The 23,063-nt window shown below is 41.2% G+C and overlaps 1 protein-coding gene across 1 annotated transcript in view; it reads right to left on the bottom strand.

Moving 5' to 3' along the window:
- Positions 1–214: 214 nt before the first annotated feature.
- The window catches only part of LOC104460333 (reticulon-4-like), a gene marked incomplete at its 3' end in the record, with an annotated part of 28,035 nt that continues 5,186 nt past the window's right edge, over positions 215–23,063 (bottom strand). Inside the window, exons 3-7 of the mRNA XM_010075776.1 lie at positions 11,098–11,305; positions 8,175–8,313; positions 2,376–2,445; positions 1,660–1,706; positions 215–273 (exon numbers count right to left, since the gene is read on the bottom strand). Coding sequence (XP_010074078.1) covers positions 215–273; positions 1,660–1,706; positions 2,376–2,445; positions 8,175–8,313; positions 11,098–11,305 — 523 coding nt within the window. The remainder of the gene's footprint in view (positions 274–1,659; positions 1,707–2,375; positions 2,446–8,174; positions 8,314–11,097; positions 11,306–23,063) is intronic.

Here is a 23,063-nt window from a genome sequence, read left to right on the forward strand (position 1 = left end):
TATATATATATGTATATATATAAATAAAAATAAATATACCTTAACACCAGCATCAGTAAGGAAGGAGCTGATTTCCTAACCATTCCAAATTTAAACAAAGTACTTTTTCCTCCCAGGAGTAGTGCACGTAACACACCTGTTGTATACAGGAGTAGCACAAATACCCAAAACTGTCACCGTTATTTAGAAAGTGAAACAACAAAAACGCACTCACTTAGCCATCGCATCTTTGACATTCTTGTTCACAAGTCCCAAATAATGGTCAATTTGGGCCTGAAATTGAAGAGGACAGCTGTTAGAGACCCACCCTTACCAACAGTGACTTTGCTGTCCGGAAGGCAGCATCACGCAGCACCAGGACGTGCTTTACGCCAGTGACCGCTGATGGACGGAAGTCACGCAGCACCAGGACGTGCTTTACGCCAGTGACCTCTGATGGACGGAAGGGCCTCGACCATGTTATTCCCCAGTTTGATGCCAGAGCTCCCACAGCTTCAGCCACAGCACGGGCCAGCATTTGGCTCCAGGAACACACGTGAGGGCAGGGAATAGCAAGTAAGTACCCAAATGAATTCATCCCTGGCTTCTGCATGTTCCATCAAACCCGTCACTAGCGGTTCCCCCACGTCCTCTCAAGGCCACCCAACGTGAGGGTGCACAAGCAGGGCCCTTGGTGAGGGGCAGGCAGCTCCTCTGCCTCCTCCGGCACCATGGGGAAAGAAAGCAGCTTAGGGGGGGGCTGGGCCTGTTAAACAGCTTAGGCCTTCAGAGAGCAGCCTTCAGCTCGTCAAGAGGATTGAGGAGCCCGGGTTAAGCCACACAAATTGTCCATCATCTCAGGGCTACAGGATTTCCTTCCACTGCAGAGCACTGTGTTCTCTGCTAGGGGCTCAGAGAGGAGCCCAGGAGGTTCCACCATCTGCTCAGTGCCTTTCCTCCTCCCTTCTTAAGTCCCAGGCTGGCCTCCACGAGCAGCGTTGTTTTTGAAAGAGGAGAAGGAACTGCTAAGCCAGAGCTGGCTCCCCCCCTCCTGTGCTATGACCTGCTGAAGACAGTCCCTGCTCAAGCTCTGCTATAATTTAATCATACGTGTTTTATTTTGTCTACTTCTTACCTCTTCTTTTACATTAGCATTTCCACAGGAGAAGTACCAGACTGTGTCGAGCATCTCCCACCTCCTGGTTTGTTTTTTTTTTTTTTGCCAGGGCTACAAATTCCACAGGGCTTCAGGACACAAATCCTGAATTTGTGAAATCAGCTCCAATTTTGTGAAATCAGCACCAAAGAAGTTTCTTCAAGAACTGTTTTAAAAGTACTTACATCAGGATTAATGCACTGTGCCTACTGCTGCTTTAGTTCTGACCAAATCTGGATCAGGGGAGAGAAGGCCTCCAGGTTAATCAGGCCTTTTTCATAACTGTTTGCCTGGGAAGCCTTCTTAGACTTCCACCAAAAAGGAGGGGAAAACACACGCAGTCTGGACTTCAAAGTGAACTTGATTTTCTTGGCCCTGGCACTGACTCCTGATTAAAGGCCTATCTTTCCAAGTCTTTAAAGGTTTTAGAAGATTGAAATTAATTGTTGGTTTTATTTGCTTGTGGTTTTGCTTCAACAGAGCTAATTTTAGGAAGTATTTAGTGAATGGTATTAAACACTCACCTGATGTCTCTCATAAATAACAGGAACACTGAAGAGTGAAATCAAAGCTGGAAAAGAGCACAAAAGTATAAATATTGATAAAAGGGATGGTGTTCAGGTTACAGAAAGACTGGTTTCCACACCTTGGCATTTCTTTAAAAAAGGTACAAGAAAAAGAAATAACTAAGCCTCATACAAAAACTGTTGGCCAGGAACCTAAATAATCCTTATTAAGGAGCAGCTGGGCTATTCTCCAGGTCTCGTTAATAGTGCAGTAAGTCTGGTCACAGTTCACTTTTTCACTGTGGGTTACACAAATTCTTCAAAAAGGATGCCTAGGCTTCGGGCAACGTCAGTCAGTTCTTACACCTGAACCCAGCCTGCTCTGGGACACAAGAAATAAACCTAGCTGCAGTGGGAGATGGGCAGAGCCAATTCTGTACCTCCTCCAAAGTCAGAATACAGCAATGATATTCAAGTAAGGCTAAGTCTGACAGGGACAAGCAGAACAGATTATGCTTTTAAATGATACAATGTCTGGAAAATCAGCAATCTCAAGGAATTCAACAATGCAATTCAAAACAATCTGTTCTGCAGTGTTATCAATGGCCTAGAAAAAGGGCACAAAACATCTTGCTACACTCTTAAGAACACAGGAATAGCCTCACAGTATTGGGCAGTGCTTTTCCAGGGTTATCTTGTATACCAGGTATTTTAACATAATTTAAAACACTTACCCAGAATCAGTAATGTCAGACCATTAAACAAGGCACCAACATAAGTGAATACCCACATCAACACTGCAAACTAAAAAGGAAAGAAACAGCACATCAGCCGACAGTCTATCTCACCAGAACACACTAGTTAGAGCAGTAACAGAACTTCCCTAAACATGCATATGAAACTAAAGTGTCCCAAACTCCACTTCACCCTTGTAGGTCTCATGTAATTATAGATGTGTGACAAGATGGCCCAAGGGTTTAGTAATAGGATATGTGACCTCTTGCGTCTAGGTCACCGGGATGAATTCAGCCCAAGTCAGCAGTGACCAAAAGCTGTTCATACTTGGTGGCTGCTCAATTTGTACAGCACTTCCAATCCCTGGTTTCAGAATGTTGGGCAAACACAGTTTCTACCTCCCACCCTTCAGAGAGACAGAAGAAGACAGGCAACTGAGAGCTTAAATGGCTGGTGCATGGCATGGCACTGGGTGACAGAGCCAGAAAGAAAGCAAGCAGGTCATTTGTTGTCACGACAGCCCAGCAGCCAACCTATGAGCGCATCCACGCTGGGGCTGCAGCACAAATGGTGGCACCAAACTATCACAACCACACTTCGGCTCTGCAAAGGTCGCCACGACCCAGTCTGGAAGGTAACGTGGCATGGTTGGCTTGTCTTTTTTCCCTTAAAAAAAACACAGGAGCTTTGGATACTAAGAAATTCAGGAAAGAGAGAACTCAACAGTGCAATAAAATGGAAGCTGGCTCTAAATCGGAGACAAATTCAGAAGCAAAGATGTCTTTCTGTTAACAGACACCTGAACCCTCATACTGCCATAATTTCTGGCTTCGTATCCCAGCCTCTAACTCGTACCCGGACACCGCTCCTGCCCCACCAAGTGCTGACTGCAGTAGTACAGCTCCCATCGCGGACAGTCTCCACTTCACCAGCTTTACACAAAGGTCTGCCGCAGCCCAAGCCCCACAGCTTTCTGCCAGGTGACGAGTGTCCCAAGCACACCTCTGACCTATACTGGGGAGGGAGGGGGCCAGCAGCTGCCAGCTCTATTTCTGTGTAGGATTCCTCCCCAAGGAAAATCAGCCGGTTTCTTCTAGTGTTGCACAGTCCGTAACTGAGCAGAAGCCAGGACCTGGACGTCAGACACAGTGGATTTACCAGTGCTTATTTCTAGCTAAGTGCTGAATTCCGCTTTGCATTGTGCAGAGCATGCAGGCGAGACCCCCAGCCCTTTAACCAGCTAGCACATCTGGTTATTTTCTGTGCAAGACACTGCAAAACACCGGACAGCTGTACAGACATGGTGCAGAGGCTGCTGTTGGCATCAGGGAGAGAAGATCTGGCACAGTTAACAGACAGAGATGAAGCACTCCAATAAGCAGGAGATACACGCGAGGAAAAGATGGGTACAAAGCACTGGAAAGAAAAAAATGCATGTTGAAGGACTGCGGGTGTGGGCAAGGATCTAGCCTGCAGCCAAGTTAAGTTATGTACGCAACCACCCATTTTTAGCTTATCGTAAGATGCAAGGTATCCAAACCAAACAAAATCAACAGCCAACAATAAGATAAGGGCATGACAAACAATACAAGTTTAATCGCATGACCCCTGTAATGAAATGAACTTTACTTAAAGAGCTTCATTCAAAGCTGATCCCATTCAAAATTCAGTAGGATTAATCGCAAATGATGCAGTTCTTTATCTGTCAGTTCTTCCTAGATGTGACACAGCAGCACTAGCTAACCCTCAGACAAGGCTGCTATGTTACCATCAGCTGCATTCCCACTGAAGGGTTTTGGCAGGTTTAGCAAGAAAAATAAAGTAGATTTCTTTAAACTCCCTCATGAGTCATTCAAACCTTAACCCAGTTCTGCTCCCGGCAATGCCAGGGCGAGAGCTGGCTGCCTGCCTCTTTGCACAAGACATTTTAATGGAGCAAATACTTTCCTTGCAGAGCAAGTCTGGACCTGCAGCACATCCCCCTCCCCACCAAAGGGAGGAAAGTCAACAACTTGAACTGCAGCAAAAAGCCCCCGTTTGTGATCCTTCAGCAGGCTGTGCACTCAGGAAACTAAACACGTTGGCTTCAAGCACACGCAGCAAAGCATCTTGACAGCTCTCTAAAATCTCCTCTGCATGAACACAATCACCAAGGCTAAGCACCACCCTGCTCAGGTGAACATTCAGTAACATTTCTGAAGACTATGACCAAGCCAGAAAACGTGAGTTTATGTAAGCAGAGGGGTAACAGATATGAATCAATCCCAAGTCCAACAATTTTCAGAACTATCCAATTTTGTGAGCATTGAATTTATGGCCCAAGATCAAAATCTAGGAGTTAACATTTGACTGACACAGGCTCTGCCTCTCCTGCAGTCTGTCCAGGGCAGAGACAGGGTCTAAGGATGAACTGTGTTGCATGTGCAGTTTTTCATCCACTTCGCTTATTCACATGGGGCAGAAGAGGGAACCCAGAACTGAGCCCAGCGAGACCACCCTCCTCTCTCCGTTGTGTCTGTGAGGGACAACTGTTTTGAAAGCTGGGGCTACCAAAGCAAATGAAGTTTAGCAAAAACCTCAGAACTCCCCTCCCACAACACCTTCTCTCTTCACACACTTCTGACAGATAAAACAATACTCCCCAGGGTTAAGTGGAGTTGACCTCAATCCCACATTTACGTATTGGTCTCTATTTTGTATCAGTCTCTTTTTTTCCTTAGAAATCAGACAAACTCAAGAGAACCTTACTAATACAAAAAGGCTTACCTGAAACACATCTAAACACTTAGACCTCTAAGACAACAAAAAAAGCAGAAGGCAACCCAAGACTGACCTACAAAGATAAGAGAACTCATCCCATACACTCAGGAGAAGACAGAAGGAAAGCACAGGGCCCAAGCTCAGCCTGATTGCTACCAGGACACGTAAATCAGCAAAACCCACACTGTATCTGATGGACTGAACCAAGTTTTTGCCCACCTCATTCCAATGACTAATGACTCCCCAGGACCCAAAGCATGCTGCTACTTAATGGCAAATCCAGAAACGTCCATAGATCTATTTCCTTACTATAAAATAATTCAAATACAGCAGAGATCAGTTTCTCAAAGCATCAGCTGAGCAATGACAAACTGAACGCAACCGTGCTGCCACACACAGCTGGGGAGATCTGTGTGTATCAGGACAAAGTGCAGTTTCTCCTGGGACTCTCTGGCAAGGGCTCCTCTGGAGCAAGAGCTGTGAAGAACTTCTCCTTGTGCTGCATAAATATTTAGAGTCCATTTTAAGACTTTCATGACTGAAGCATTTGTTTAATAAAAAAGAAAAAAATCTTAACTAGACATGTTTTACGGCCAGAACTATTACACGCAATAAACTGGCCTGCAGACATTTTCTACATTAAAGCTCCGTAACTTCAATTATACACAAACATGCTGTTTCCTATAGTGAAGATATTTAAACTACACGAGCCAAGATTTTATTTTTTTAAAACCACGGTTGTTATATTACATAAGACCCCAGCATCTCAATGTTCTCCTCGAGCACAAACTCTTCAAAATCAGTAGCCCTGTGCTCGTGAACTGTCCTGACATTCACTGGTTTCATATAAGGGTTGCTACCAACCACCATAAATTAGACTAATTAACCTACATAAAATGTTTTAAATGTCAGAAGGAGAGAGGGGAAATGAATTAGCCCAGCTGAATAAACATGTCTTTCCTATATACCACAGTATTTTAAAAGTGACTGGAGTGCCTCGAAGACATTCTGGCTGGAATTAGTTCTACTTCTGACAGTGTTCCTCTGAAAGGCCTGATTTTTAAAACAGTGTTAACTGAAACAGCAGTTGGCTGCTCACCGCTTCCTTTTCCTATACTGCAAGGGATTGTGATCTCTAAACACATGGTGTGGAAATTCTTATAACTCAGATGAAGGAACATATCACAAAGGGCTTAATTATTAAAGAAATACAAGTGACCTTGTGACTACAAGTTTGTCTGTGATGTTGTTTACCCAGATCCTAACACAACTTAAGCAAAAAAACTTTTCTTTGAACATTGAAACTCAGTGCCCTTAAAAAACACAATAAACAAAGAATATGTTCCTTTCCCCCCCTCGCACACCAAGTTTAAGTTATCAAAACGCAATTCTAGCCGTGTAACAGTAATTCTTTGGCCAAGGCCGTGGCCTTGACAGGCTGCAGAGATGAATGCTCAGTACTCGGTCACTTCAGCATGAAGGTGAGCCACAGCTCCAAACGGACCAGACCCATGGGCAGTGGTGAGAGGATTTAGCCATCAAAACGCAATCCCTGTGTGGAAACGCTGGCAAGGCACAGACAATAGCGGTCTCAGTTAAGCCACTCTGACACAAAGTGATTGCAGCAGCACCAATCGTGTCCAGAAAAATGACCAGAAAATAAGAACGCACAGCTACCTCATAAAAATATTTTTACTGCACAACCCTTTAGGAGCAGGGTGATTATTACACAAATCCCTGGGCTAATATTGCATCTCCTCTTCCGAGAAAATGAATATTTACCAGCAGCAGCAGAGCCCAGGTAACAACCTGACAACTTTACAATCTTTCCTTTCTCCAGAGGGAAAGGACTCTTACTACAGGAGACTTGCACAACATCAGCCACAACATTTCCAGCACAAACTCTTCACTGTGCTTAAGTCGGAGAATAATGAGAAACTGGACCTAGAAACTCAGGGTAAGATCCTGAGGTCTGCTTCTGCTATCTATTCCACAAATACAACAAAGACTTTTACAGCCTCCCTATTTTTCTCCAAGTTTCACTAGAAACCCCTTCCCCCAACCCCGTAATAACTCAAAGGACTTTACAAAGCACTAAGTATGGTATTTTCTGGAGGATAAATGCAACTTTACTTCAAGAAGATTAAGCAAACTGAAAAAGAAATGGACAACACGTTGTACTTGGTTAAGGGAACAACTGTTTGAGAAACAAAGAAAGGTGATTAGCTTGAAAGGAGAGAACATAATTCTCACAGAACAAAACTGAAGGGTTTTGAGCCTTTAAAAAAAAATATTATTAGTCATTTTTGCTCTGCCAGCTTCAATAGACCCCATTAAATACTACTTGGACGTACTTAAGATACCTGTTAAGCAGTACCACACACTTTAGGTAGCATAACTTGCAAAACCCATGTCAGTAATTTGCATCACTAAAAGGAACAGCTATTCACACCCAAATCCAGGGACTGAAACTGGCATCCACTGTCCCACCTTCCTAGCAGAACAAGGGCATCACTCAGGCCCCCCCTCTTCCAGCAAAAAAGCAGACACAAGAACTCCCACTGCTTAAGGCAAGTAACGGTACAGCTATCACTTGCTGTCTCAGCACAGAAACAGAAAACCGAAACAAAACCAGACTGTGCCCAGTCTAGGGCAAAAGAGAGATTTTTCAAGAGGGAGAGATCTATGGTAGTGACACATTCAGAATGCCCATACTGGAACAGTGTCTTGTTTTCTTAAAGGATTTCTCTGTTAAGCACCAGTGAGCAGGTGTAAGAGGTGAACTGCATGCCATTAATTTCAGTTTTCCATTCATTTCTACTCTACTGACAAAATAAAGGACAGATAAAGTTGTCCACTCTATTACAAAAAGGGTTTTTACTTTCAACAAGCAAACTAAAACTCATTATTTATTTACAAGGAGCCAAAGATGCTATTGTTCATTCACGTTTATAAGGACTAGTGGGCTTTGCTAACCCAGGTCAGCGAGGAATCTTGTTTACAGCAAGCCACACAATCTACAGCTGAAGTAAACTCACCTTCAGAGAATCAACTAAGTCATCGACTAGGAAGAGACGTCTCAGCTCTTTGACTGTGCCATTAATGTGACCAAGCACAACATTACTGTATTTCTGAATAAGCTCTTCAGACACAGCTACATCAGACTCCAAGTAAGCCCTGCAAGAAAGAAGAGCTTATGAAACTTTACTGAAAGAGTGCTGGCAAACAGTATCAACACATTATATGTTATATATGCAACACCAACATACATTCTTTTTATTGTTACAAACAGAAAAAAAGCTCACCATATGAGGAACGCTAAAAGGACAGAAGAGAACTAACCTACGTTATTCTTAGAAGGTACAAATGAACCTCAAAAGCACCCCCACAACCTCTTGGAAGAAAAGAAAAAAGTGCTTGTTTCTTACTGCTGTGTTGTGCTTAGTGCATTTACTAAGTCACACACAGACAGCCTGACCCGGACTAGGCAAAAAAGGTGTGCTGGCTAATGTGTATGTGCAACAAGGGAAAGCTAGCGAGCGGCCAAAACAGCGTCCAGCACCACTGACACGCATGCTGCTTGGCCTACGAAGTCTCTTCCTACTCCTCAGCGTATGCTGTAATCTAGTAAGGCCAACATGTATTTAAAAAAATAAGACAGACAGGCTGGGGTGGGAGGAGGGGGTTGTCATTCTCTTTTTGCTACTGTTATCAGGTAGCCTAATATTCTATGAGATTCCTACATTTCTCAAAAAGAAAAAAAAAACCAAAAAGCAACATATCCATTCATACCGCTGGAGGCACTTCTCAAGTTACCACTAAGCTGTAACAAACACACCAAGGTACATTAAACGAGCAAATTATTTATCATATTAAAAAAATTTCTTACAGTTAGTGACAGCAGTAAGCTCCTACCTGGTTAAATGTTCTTTCCACTGCACTGTGACTTTTGTCTATAGTTGCTGTGACTATGGCAATTTAGAGTCTTTAAATAGAGAAAAATACTATCTAATTTGGATGTTGGAGGAAGGAGTAATGCAGCACATCTGTAACAGGGCACTCATTTTACAGTTGCTACAGTTTGACTTTCATTTAGGGGGGGAATTCTGTTTTGGGGTGGTTTTGTTTGGTTTTTTTTTTTTAAACAAAAAAAAAAACCCCAAAAAAACCACACCGTGGAGGCTCCTATGTATGTCAGTTAAGGCAAAGCTGAACATGGCCTTGTGGCAAGTCCAAAACAAATTAAAATACTTTAAACAGTAACTCCAGAGGGCGGCCACTTCAAGGCTACATTCTGCTGTCCACACTTGGTTTGAATCTGCACACCCTTCTCAACTCATCAGCAAGATATTCAGTACCTGCATCAAAATTTAAATTGATCTCATGGATGTGCTCTTCACTGTCAAACTAAATTCAAGTAAAAATATCCCTCTTGTAGTCGAGGGCATGCAGATAAAAAGTAAGCAACCAGGTATGTTGGACAAGAATGTCTGGAAGCTTCCTATGAGTATCAGTATCTTTAGAAATAAAACTTCTGAAAGAGCACAGGTAAAATAAGTTTTTCTTGTTCTTGCCAAGAAAGAACTTAACAGGTAAACTTGGAAATGCTGTTTGGATACTGAAGAGCACTACTGGGTAGATAGAGCAAACAGGATTGCAGCTGGGGATTATCCACCCTAAGGAGAGTGAAGAAGGAGGGCCACCCAAGGCCTTGATGGGTAAAAAAGACCCCCACAAGTTTACAAAAGATATATACTTCACACTGCTATACTGCATGTTGGTGCCTATTGTTCAGACGTATTTTTTTATATCAGATCTAAGCTTGAAAGCAAATATTCCGTTTTTTTCCAGAGTTCTGTCCCACAGCTGTTTTAGGCACAGATGGGATTCCACTGGGTAAATGAGCCACTACACATAGCCAGGGAGGAATGGAGGTGAACCCAAGAAAACATTTTACTTTGCCTTACTGAAGATGAGAGGAAGAGAATAACTAGAAACACCACAAAATCAGTAAGAGAGCTGTAAATAAGAGGGCAAGCAGGAGTTTCTGAGACTGAACCACTTCACTGATTAATAAAAGAGAAGCAACTCTGAGCAGTGTGGGACAGGGCTGCTATGGAAACAGGAAACATGCACTCTTAGTAATTACTCTAACACTTTAATGAGCTTTTATTTCTCTTAAGATGCCACTTTGCAATAATGGGCACCACCGTACTCCACACAGGAACAGATGAACACCACAGATACCGTGTTGTCACACTGCAGGGAAGTGCACACATGGCACGCCCCAAGGACTTGGCTCATCATTCAAAGCAAAGAGCTTGGAGGTCCTCTTTGAGGACCTAAATTAATCCTATGATTAAACTCCTCAAGCCTTAAGAGTCCAAGTTTCTGGATTCCTCATCTGGGCAGGCTGCAATGAACCTGGATTCTGCTGATGACAAGGCAGCCATGCCTGTGAAGAACACAGCTACGCTGCTACATACTGAAACACAAATTTCAAGGGTATTCTTTAAAAAAAAAGTTCCAAAAAGAGAAAAGTATCTAAGCTACATTTATTCTGATTTTTGTTAAATATACTGCATTGACAGTGCAGCATCTCCTGGGTGTTCTTTCAGTTTTGTACATCATCTGCCACTGGTTCACATTCTGAAGACTATACCATTCTAAAATGCACATATTACTCCATTAGACTGAAGTATTTAATTTTTTTAAAATGTAACTTAAGATACTCCACAATTCCCAGGGAAATCGCCTGTACCAAGTGTTCAGTTCATTTTCTTCACTGCCGTGTATGCCTACTGAGAAAAACTGGAAGAGTCGACACAAGCTGGGTAACAGATTTTTCAGTACATTATTATGCAACATATTACAGCATATGTCATCTGCTGCTCCTAACAGCACCAATACTGCTGTTCTGCAAAACAACACACTTTTCCTTAATTAAAAGAAAAATCTCACCTAAACGGGTGGCCTTCATCGGACTTCTGGATTGCCTGGATAACTCCCTTGTATATCCTAAAGCTGATGGTCACAGAAAGCAGGGCCAAGGCAATGTAAGCTGTCACGCTCACGATGCTGAACACTGTTAATGAAAGCAGCAGGAACAAGCTGGCACCAAACACCACTCCCGTCTTCTTAATGTCTCGCCAGTAAAGGAGGTCAACAACTAAAATTTAAAAAATATAAGAAATTAGAACAAGATATCTTTTGCATCCATATGGAAACAGTAAAACATGATTCACTTGACTGCTGAGAGTCATCAAGAAATGGAACTCACAATCTCACCGTCACACCACAGCTGAAATTACAACCAGAAACAAGTTATTTTAGTACTGATTCTGCGTTGGGGCTTCAGATTATTTGGATTATTGTTACTAAGATTACCTCAAATGTAATTGCTAAAATTTAAGAACAATTCTGCCCTTAAGCAGTGTCAGAGTTAATCTCTTCATCTACTGTGCTGTGTTCTGCACCAGAATCACAGCAGTTTGTGCTTCATCTCATTTTATTTTTGTGCATTTTGTGGAGGTCACTCACTGAAGAGATTGATCCCGATTCCCTGCTAGGACAAATGACAAGACACTAACAGATCTCTAAACCACCATATCTTTGCAGGTCTGGTAGAGGCAAAGGCACAGCTCAAGACTCCTTAACAGTTCATTTTGTTTCCTTTTGACTGAAGACATTCCCATGGGAGTTCATAATATTGATTACAGGTGACAGACTGAGCCGTAAAGAGGAAATAATCTCACAGAAATTTCAATCCAGGCTAAATATGCTGTGCTCCAATGCAAAATACTTCATTTGTAAACCAAATTTATTTTTCCTTAAGCTACCCTCATGAGAGAACACAATATTGTGCCATTTTTAGCATCGCTGTTTAGAGTAAACTACACCCTTACACAAGTCACAGCTAACGGCTTAATGCATCCATCACAGATTTGTTTGTTTTGAGGTGCTGTTGCATCCGGTTGATTCCCTTACTGAACTCAGGACATCTGGCAAACGTCATTCTCCATTGCCCAGTAGAAAACTGGGCAGGGGCATCTAGTTTTATACTTCATGGCGAGACACACAACAGAACTCGCTCTTCCTATTTCTGCTTCTACAGCTGGTTAGATTTTCACAAGAACAAACTCCTCTTCTGCATCAAAACTGCTTGTTAATAGCAATCATGTATCAGATGCAGAACTCAAGATAAATTATAGAAAAATTACTATTACACCCCAAGTTTAGTCATCCTATCTCATCCTGAACATCACCAAAGTTAATTGTAGAATAGCCGATCACAATCCAGAACAGATTCTTACTCTGAATGACTGTAAACAAAAATTAAAAAAACAAAATTTGGCTATTATTTCTTATAGGATGAAAATGTGGTAATGCACCAGCATTAAATACTTGGTAGCCTCTCTAGGGTAAAGTCTGCATAATCCCTTTGCAGGTACAACATGAAAATGCCACAGGGCTATGGTGCAATTTCACACTGTTTCAGATGCTGAAGTCCTTCCACCGCCACTCAGTTAGTTCCACTCCTTTCCTCTGCATGGCCACCTGCAGAACTGGCCTGGTTTTCTGTATGCTGCTGACAACTACTGCACAAAAAAAATAAAATAAATACTAAGCAGCCAGCCAGATCAGATTCTGGTTGTGGTTCACCATGTGACTCCACAAACATATGGGGTGAGAGATAGAGCAGGCAGCTGAAGGAGGTGACACTCCTGCTCTCAGAACAGCCCCCATCTAACGTCCTCGTCAAATTGCAGCCCAACCTATCCCTGCACCCTGTTGATTTGTTATTCTGCTGGGTCTCTTCATGTTACAAAGCTGCACTTCTCTTTTCCCTGTCAAACAAATGAAGCTCTAAGCAAGACAGCTTTGCTTTAAAATGAGTACAAATGAAACAGTAAAAAAAAATCAGGTCACTGTAGAATTCCTTTTTTACAGGCTATAATCCCTAAATTTAACATTATTTTCTTTGGTTTCTTTGGCTTTGCTTCTAATCACAGAAGTGTCCATTAGTGTCTCTGTACACCTTATGTTAAGCAAGTTCAGCATGCAGAAGAAGCTGTCTAACAAAATTATGAGCTTGACCCAAAAATCGCTGTAAACTGAAAACCTAAACTGAGCTGCGATTATCCGTAACACCTGGGTGAGATTTTCAAAACCATTCTTGACAAAACAAGTTGGCGGATTTTGTGCTCCAAAATAATTCAAGAAAGCTTTGAAAAAATGCTTTTATTTCTGGGTATTTGCTTCAAATACTGAAACTATATTTTTAAATGCTGCAATTTCAGCATCCATACATTCAAATTTGGGTGCTGCTCCCATATCATGTGACACATTAAGTATGAGCCTGCTTTCCCACTGCAGATAGCTTCAGTTCTGTAAATGAGATACTCCCTCTGCTGCAACACAGTTTTAAAGTGTCTCCACTGATGGCGGGTTCTCACTGCTTCATAGGAAATAATTTATTATAAGCAGCAACTGCAATATACCTGAACCCAGCTATAACAAACGTAAAGACAGTAATTCATCTGTATAACAGCTTCCAAAATAGGAGAAACAAAGGTAAATTGCTGGAATCTAAGCATAGCACAAATGCCAAATGGCCTCTAGCGACCCATCTTCAGTCTTTTGTTCTCAGTAATCAATAAGAACAATCCCCAAGCCAGGACCTCCCAGAGCAGAGTGAAGCTGCACATGAAGCATTTTTCCTTGCTCTGTCTCCACTCCACTTGGAGAACTACCAAATCAGCCTCAGCTTAACGACATACGGATCTGGTTTCATTGTAAATTCCTCAAAGGGAAACCCAGTGTTGTAAGTCACTGAAAAACTGATTTCTAATTTTCTGTCCAAGAGACTACATGATGAAATTGTTTTACATTTTTCCATTAATGAGAAACACATCTTTGCATTTCTTTCTATGGTAGAAGAAAAATCATTACTAGAAGCAGCTTTCTGTCTTTAACTTACACACAAGATGTCCACAGCAGATTAAAAAAAACCACAGAAAAACAAAAACTCCAACAATTCTCAGGAACAGCCCTGCCAAGCAGTATTCTTTCCTCACGGAAACCATTTTAAGCTTTATTTTATTCAATATGAACTATAATATCATGCATTTAATGCAAGTATTTTGGGCCTATTCTAAAGCAAGAACAGCTGCCTACATTTGGTAAGCATGAACTGTCACTTGGCACATCTAAAAATAGTACTGCTAGCATCCGTGCCTTACATGCAGAACTCATCCAATTACATTTTGCTTTTAAAGCAAGTGCCGTGATAAGTTTATCCCTGAATTTTTTTTTGTCTAACATCTAACTTAAAACTGAACAATTCATATCGTTTTTTGATGACAAAAACAAGTGGTTTAATATATTTAACCTGATATTCCTCTTTTAAAAAAAAACCTGAACAAAGTAACCCTCTTTTTTTTTTTTTTTTTTTTAACCAAGAGAAATTAAAAGCCTCAAAATCTACAAGCGAGTTTAATTCACATCTATCAAAGAAACCAAGAAAAAGGGACTAACCCATTTTGGCATCCATCTTGAGTGTGCCTGCATGCACCCAGATCTTGCACAGCTGACTACCCAGAGCCTTTTCACTTCCTGCCAGGGCACATTCAGAGGTCGGCAGATATACGCAACTGCCTGCTGTCGCGCTGCCAGCCAGCGCGAAATCTCACTGGCCCCCGCCAATGGCTGCCTCTGCGCTAAGTCCTTGGAATGCAGCTGCGAGCGAGAGATCCGCGCTCACAATGAACAACTTACTCTCTATCCAGTATTTAGAAAACAAACAAAAAATGGGTTTCAGCGCCAAAGAAAGGCCGTTTGTGTAAAAGGAGAAGGAAGATTAAAAAAAAAATGCAAACAGTGTATGATTTACAAGCATTGTATGAACAACGGCCATTACACTAGAACCTTTCTGTAATCTGAAAGGTAAGCAGAAATTCTTTATATCCTTCCAATAATAGTAAAAACAGTTTAAAAGCACAAGTGAGAGCCCTTGCTGGATCAATTTAACAACAGCCAGTGTTATACTAACAGAGAATGTAATAGGAGTATTTACAATGGGCCGCTTTCAAATGCATCTGAAGTGCAGGGTGACAACTGTCACCATAGCACCACACAGGCTGCTGTGAAGAAAATTAACTCTAGACCAGCAAAAGCCAGGACGTGACCACAAACAGGCAAATCGCTGTTAATTTCTGTTTAGAGAGGCACTGTCCAGTTACGCTAAATAAACTTCATATTTACAGATGACAGTGGTCTTCAGGGTTCCCTCTGACGTTTAACGCAGAGTACCGAGCAGGCCAGATCTGCCCCTGCAGTTTCCCTTTCAAAGCCTGGTCCAGCCCCAGCTGGAGAAAGACCAGCCCCAAGGAGAAGCCACCAACCCACCAAGTGGTCAAAATCCACCAAGCACAAACACCATCAGTGGACTGGGGTTTGACATTTTCAGGATTCCCTACAGCAGAATGACCATTTAACATCACAGCGACATCCTAAGCAGGGGCAGTTACAGACTAGGCCACAAAATTCAAGCCTCCTTTTACTCTGATCAGACATGTTGGAAGCCAGTTTGGTCCTTGACTGCCTTGTTCCAAGACAGTAAGAACAAAACAACCCCCAGCTGGTGAAATTGGGTGGTTATAGCATGATCGCACATGGTGCCAAGCACATGGAGCTGACTTCAAGCAAGAGAGCTTTCCGTGTCCTAGGGACGGGCACAACAAAGGAGCGGCATGTCCAGTGGGACTGCCAGGCTTGTCTCACTGAATCCCGAAGGCCATAAAACAAGCCTGCATCATACACATTCCAGACTTGGCACATCTGCCCCACAAGCCCTAGCAAGAAAAAGTGATATAGATTTCACAGGTACATGCTAAAATGAAAACACAGTCTGACACCCTACTCCAGATTGTCCCCCAAAAATGCAAATATTATCTAACGATTACTAATGTGCCAAAACAGTATTTTTCTTTCATTTCTGCTTAATCATATACCTATGCATATGTGCACAATGTACGAACCGGGAAAACAATTCAAAAGCCCTGATTACTCACAGTAAAATTTTAAAAAGGTCAAGGGCTGCACAAGCCTATAGGACCTTTCCACCATATAACTAATCTGAACAAGAATTCAGATAGACTTTCAGAACACTAATACAATAAAAAATAATCCTGGGATAGCCTGGGAGTATAGCTGTGGTGTTCACCCTACCATTAGCATTCCTCAGCCATTAAAACCTGGCAATTCATTGAAATAATAAAAAATTAAATAAATAAATGTTAAATTTTAATACCAATTACTCCACAGGGATCTGTCTTGAAAGTGCTAAAAATAAATGTGATGCCATCCCCAGGGTAAACCTAGTTCATCCTGCCTATCTAGCTGATCAATACCACAGGTATTTATCAACACCACAGGCTGTACCACTTTCACTACGCTACTTCCTCCACTATTATGGCTCTAGCACAAGAAAAACACATACCAAAACTAAGTCTAGGATTATATTAATTAGAAAACAGTGCTTTAGCTGAAAAGTCTAACTATGAACCATACTTTTGGATCTTCCGTTGTTTTAGATTTGATCCTTACATTTTTTTTTTTCCCCAAGGTTATTTTTTAGCATGGAAAGAAGAGTGTTGCAATATTTGCTTCTATATTTGTATTGGGGCAAGATGAATAGTGTAATCAGTTCCTGAACTTTACCCATGATTGTCCATGCCACTGAAGCCTGACCTAACAAAGGAAGAACACATGAAACAAGGCGTCTTCATCTCACTATAAACAAATGCTATCAGAAACCACATTAAACCACTCTGCAAAAATAGTTGCAAGAGAGGAACCAAACTCTCCTGCTTCCCCAGAAAACCTTCTTCTTGCTCTGCTTCCATTTTCTTTTAAACCTTAACTCTACAAGTTAAATTATAATTAAACCTCAAGGCAGTAGGGACTTCCTTGGAGGGAGAAACAGACGTTAAACCAGCTTCCTCCACCTAAGGGGATGCCACTCTGTAAAAAGAAAGGGGGGAAGAAGAATTTAAAACACTGCTTCAAGCAGTTAAACCAGCACAAAATATGCACACAGGACGTGTTCAGGTTTGCTCTGTTCATTTGATGACAGCTGCATGACACATTAGTCAGGTCTACACTCTGCAAAGAAGCCAAGTGCACAGACCCCCCGGCATGGCTCGCGGGGTTAGTGTACTCCCCCCAAGTGTGCCATACAGGCGTGCTCATGATTGGCAATTCATTAGTTCTAAACCAAGAAAGACTCCATTATTCCCAAGACCTCAGAAATATCTGCTTTCAGTTGCAGTGAGGTACAGACCACCACTAACCCTGCTTGTTGGGCTGTAAAAGAAAAACTGAAAATTGTATCTGAATACTCAAAGGAAACTTGCCTTTCAATTTTTACAAAAACCTTCTGACCTCACCCGTCTTTTTTTTTCTTTTTTTTTTTCAACCCCAAGAATTTCAAGCCTGATGTAGGGAGTGCTGAACATTTAAACTAGTTACACAAGAACACGTTACTAAATACTGCAGATTTTTCTTCCTAATATTTTACAATCCTTTAATGAAAAATTAGAACTTTTAGAAACTTGTTTTGCAGGAGCAAGGTTTTTTCCCCTGCAAGGCTTTTTTGCTACATATTTAGGTTCCAGCAGAGCACTCTATGGATTTTAGACAGCTGGCAATTCTGCCCAAGTGGAAAAAACCACAGATTTTGAAAAACAGTTGTAAAAAAAGAGGAAAACTTCACAAGTGCAAGTACTAAGCATGACAGGGCCCTTTAAGAACATATTTAAGTATCCAGAAATGATTAAAATTTTTTAAAGCTTGTCTTGCTGATAAAGTTTGAAGATTATGTATTCAAATAAGGCTTAAACTCTTACACACTGAGCACTAATGTAATGATCCACAGAGATTTACACTCAAGATCTTCCATTGGTAGTTACAGGAACAAAGGTCAGAACCACACTAATTTAAGATTAGCTACTTATTTACTTAAAACAATTTCATATTACGGCTGTAAATTCTGAAAAAAAAAAATCAGAGTTTTACCTAGAATCCAAGAAAATTATGAAAAATCCAAAGCAAACGTGATGACTCCAAACACAAGAAACCCCACACCACCCTGCTGTAGTCTGCATGGAATTTCTCCTCATAAAATTATTAAACTACATGAACTGCAGGTGCTACATTCTTTTGAGTTAATTGCCAGTATTATTAAATTATTAATAATCTAGGAATTTCAAAAGAACATTAGCTAAATTCGGACTATGCTGGTATTTGTGCAGTGCATACCAAAACAGGCTGTTCTTTAATATGCACTGTAGGACTGAAAAAGATCTGCAGTGTCACACAAGCTATCTCACTAGCATAAATAATTCATTATTCTGCATTGCTCATATTTACCTACATTTTAACCTTCAGCTTTTACCATTCTGCATACATTACAAAAAGATTTTACATCTCCAGACACATTTCACAATCAAATACATGCTACAACCACCATTTGCTAAAAACAACCCGCAGCATCTTTAGCTTTAAAAAAAAAGGAAAAAGAGGTGAAAGAACAAATACCCTTATCCTTCCAACTGCTCGGCTGACTGTCCATCTCTCCACAAACGGTCTACCCTCCAGCTGTGATTATCAATTATGCATACCAAGAAGACAGCTGCAAGAGAAGAAATCTACAGCCCAGGATGGGAAACATGGGCTTCCCCAGCAGCGTCTGCAGTCGGCTGCTGCACTAGTGCTGCAGGAGAGCGGTCAGCTGACGGCGCGGGGTGTGGAACACGACTGACGCAGTGCGAGCCGTACCCAGGCTGCTAATGCTCCGCCACCAAGACTAAAATGCAATCCCCGACTGGTGCAGCCATTTGCTTCTTGCCAGCAGAAGCGAAAAGATGCGAGGCAGAGAAAGAAATCCCCGGCAGAAGGCTTCTCCCTGCAGAGCAGCACCAACGCCTTGCGCTGGGAACACCAGCACACGGGAGATACCGGCGCAGCAAGGCTCCACACGGGGGAACAAAAGCCCAGCTGCCCTAAGCGGCTTTTCACAGCGGAGTGGAGCTAAAAGTAGTCACCGGACAAGCTTTAAACAGATTGCTTTTTCAAACAATGGTTAAAACATATCTATAAATCTCCTAGATCTACGCCTTCCCCTCATTGTTTTTAAACAAATGTCTGACTGTCTAGATGACTAACAGAGACATCTTTGTAACACATCTCTCCCTTTAAAAAAAAAAAAGGTTGAAGGAAAACAGAATAGGACCTTTTCTGTGCTTGTAACAAAAGCAAGAGGCTCATGAAGAATACAAATCATCTTTTTGCTGGTATCTTTAGTTCTTACAAACTGCTCAGGCATATTTATTAATCTTAACAGAGGTCTGAGAAGAACAGTTCTCTCACGCTCTAATTCCTACACCAAACACCTTCCCTTTTTTATTTTACATCAGCATCCTCTGTTGCCAGCTGCAGACCTGACAATTAAATGTATCCTTCATTTAAATAAAAACAAGAACCTCAAAGTTTACACTACTAACATATAAAAAGTAACATACAGAAAGTATTGTACAAACATTGAAATGCGCATAAACTCAAAATCTGAAAGAGAACAGCTGTGAGAACAATGTTGTCATTCTGTTTTCCATCCCTGCCGAAAAAAATTACAACCACTCTTCTAGTCTGGAGTATCTCCTTAACATATGAGGCTGACAATATAATGATAAAAACGCCCCTGCATTGCTCCAAAACCTCTGAAAAATTTTATACACCATATTCTAAAGAACTAGAAAAAGATATTTGCATATTTCCACAAAAAAATCTGTAGACTGTCTGGGATGGAGATTCTGATTTGGTCCTTATAAAGTTTTACTGTCTTTTTTTTTTTCCCCCCCATTAAAACAGATAATCTTACACGGAGAAAGGACCACCCCAGAGTTACCTGAAAGCCCTGTTTACTGCTTCAGGTTGCTACATAAATTCAAGGCCTCCTTTGACAGCACGACCAGTTACATTTTTAACTTATAAAAATATGTGCATTTCATTCACAATTTCAACAAATAACTCAAAACACATTAATATAGGAAAAGAGGAAGCGTACATTCAAACATCATAGTGCAAGAAAATTTGAAAAGTTGCACTACACAAAAAAAAGTACAAAACATGTTTGAAAATATCCTTCTGTCTTTGAGCTGTAAGTCTTAAGATCAACTGGAAACCACAAAAATCTGTGATGCTCCCCACGTATTTGTGGGCATGACTGCATTGTCACTAAATTAGTCAAGAACTTAATGCTTTCAGAAAAGGATCACTCATTGTCAAATTTTTAAAGACATAAAATTAAAGCCTCTTCATTTCTTCTTCATATTCTTTATGTTCCATATGTAAAACAGTACCCATTTGCAATGCATTCCTAAAGTAAGTAACTGCCCAAAGGCCCTGTTCTGTTAGCAGCCTTAGCTATACCAGCCTCAGCCTCTCAACACGGGAGCTCTGATGAAATCCAGCAGGTCTAGGTCTTTCCTTCAGAAAAATCTCACTTAAGGTTTTGGGATTTTTTTCCTAATTCCTCCTACTCCTCTCCAAATTCTCCACTCTGCAACAGAAGCCTCCACTTATTATTATTTACCTGGATGCATAAAAGAAGACCCCAACAAAGAATCCAAGAATAGCATCACAGGACATTAAAATGAGATTTTATGTTGAACTATGTTTTACAAATGATCTGCTCCTGAGAGAAACCCCGGAGGCATTCCAAGGTGGTTTCACCCCAGTGCAGAACAACAAACCAAACCAAACCCTTCCCATCTGCTGAATGTCTCTATTTACCTAACTACAAATACAGAAACTATCGGAAATGAGCCAAAGGGGTACAGTGCTGGTGAAAGGCAGCATTTCTAACTTCTTTTAAGGTTCACCTAACTGTAATGGCCTGGTTTGCTGTTACAGAATCACAGGTAGTTTATTTCTGCCCCCATGATTTGGGAGTAAAAAGAAAAGTTTCATCATTACTACCACTCAGCCACCCTCTGAAAGTGCATTTCTCACTTGGACTTCACCTTCAAATTTGCCACCTCAGGAAAATCTGGGAAATGTAACTTATTAGCAATTAATTGGCCGCATTTTCTGTAATTCAATTACAGAGCACCCTGTGGTATATATGGAAAGAAGAGATCCATAAACCTGTAAGATTTAATTTGAAATTAATGACTACAGAGCTTGATGTTCAAAGGTGCCATGTATCCAATGGTTTCTTGTGAAACCGATTGCCTTCACAGTCAAGATCTCAAAGCCGTGTTTATATCTTATGGTAATACTTTACATGAACATACACAGAAATTTAAACTGCCAATGTGGTTACATTTTGGTACACAACTTTCTGTCATGGTCAGAGGTTTAGATTTTGGAGGTGTCTACAATATACTTTGATTTTGTCATTTGATAATACAAAAACCTCCATGTTCCACCAACCAAAAAAAAAGTTCATGGGAAGTGTGGTTTTCTGGCCTACGGGGGAGAATTAATGATCTCTATCCAAAAGTAAATAAGGGGTTTCTCAAAACTTGGACTGAATCCTCTGAAAGGTCCAGTGTACTGGAGTTACACTTCATTTATAAGCACTAGATGGCATCAAAACCCTTTTTTGTGATCATGCCTTAAAACATGACTTCCTCTAGTCCCTGCTGCACACACCCCACAGCACAAGTCCAGGCAGAAGCCGGAGGTGCACGGCTGTGGCACAGAACAGCAGCATCCAAACAATCACGAAACATCCCCTCTGAAGCCACATTTTAATACGCAGTGTTTTTATGGAGAGCAGAAATTACTATTTTAAAGTAAAGCAGCATGGTTATCTGCTAGGAAGCTAAATACAGCATGTGTTGAGAAAGGGAAGGAAAAAAAAACCACCCCACCAAACGATCGCTGTATCTAAGACAACAGCAGTTACTGGTATTGCAGGGGGGGGAAAGAAGGTGTATTTGCTGTTGAAACTTTTCTAAATAGGAGCATGTTACAAGGAGGGAGATTTCTTCATAGTTAACTGCAGTCCTGAATTCATTTTGGTTTGTTTTTTTAAAATCTGTGCAGCTGTGAAGTGCAAGGTCCATATGGTCTAATACCATTACAAAATAAAACAGGTTACCCAAAGGTCTGCCAGGCAGCACTAAACAGACCCTTTTTCTACCCTAGGCTGTTCAAAGCTTTACATTTGCTTTACTGGAATAGTAGAGTCAGAAAAAAAAAAAAAAAAAAAAAAAAGAAAATCTGCAACTCTTTTAGGGTTTCTGTTGGCTCCCTGCAGTGCACTGGGACTGGTGGAAGTTACACTTTCAGGTACAGAGATCTTGGCACTTAGGTTAGCTTTCAAAAAATAGCCCTGTTAAGGAAGTGTTTAAGAACCTTAATTTAAGTGCATAGGTAATGCAGTGCAGATTAATGTTTTAATAAGCATCATCATACAATCATACCAGCTGATTTCCAGAACTCTTGAGGCATGGTAAAATCTGTTTCAGTTCCACTAAGGGGAAGACAGAAAAAAAAGCCCCATAATAAAGACAGAGTTTGAAGGCCAAACACGTGCACGAATCCACTTCTTGGCCTTGTGATGAATTACCCTCCCTTCTGAAAGCGTGGAAGACAAGGGTATGTGTTAGTTCTTGGATGGTACTTTGAAATTGTGCTTAAGCAGTGCAGTATTAAAAGCAGACAACAGATTTTGCTCATGGCTTGTAATTAGACTCTTTAGGTAGGTCTCAGGGAGAACTCTAGTTCTGTGTTGTAAAATACAGAATAAGTGAGCAAAAAAGGAATCATCAGAGACTGGGTAGAAAAACAACAAACTAGAAAAAATAGACCATGTTTTTGAGTTGGTATTCTCATCTATTTAGCTTTAAATAACGTGT

The sequence above is a fragment of the Pterocles gutturalis genome, unplaced genomic scaffold, assembly GCF_000699245.1.
Source record: "Pterocles gutturalis isolate BGI_N339 unplaced genomic scaffold, ASM69924v1 scaffold50717, whole genome shotgun sequence".
Lineage (NCBI taxonomy): Eukaryota > Metazoa > Chordata > Aves > Pterocliformes > Pteroclidae > Pterocles > Pterocles gutturalis.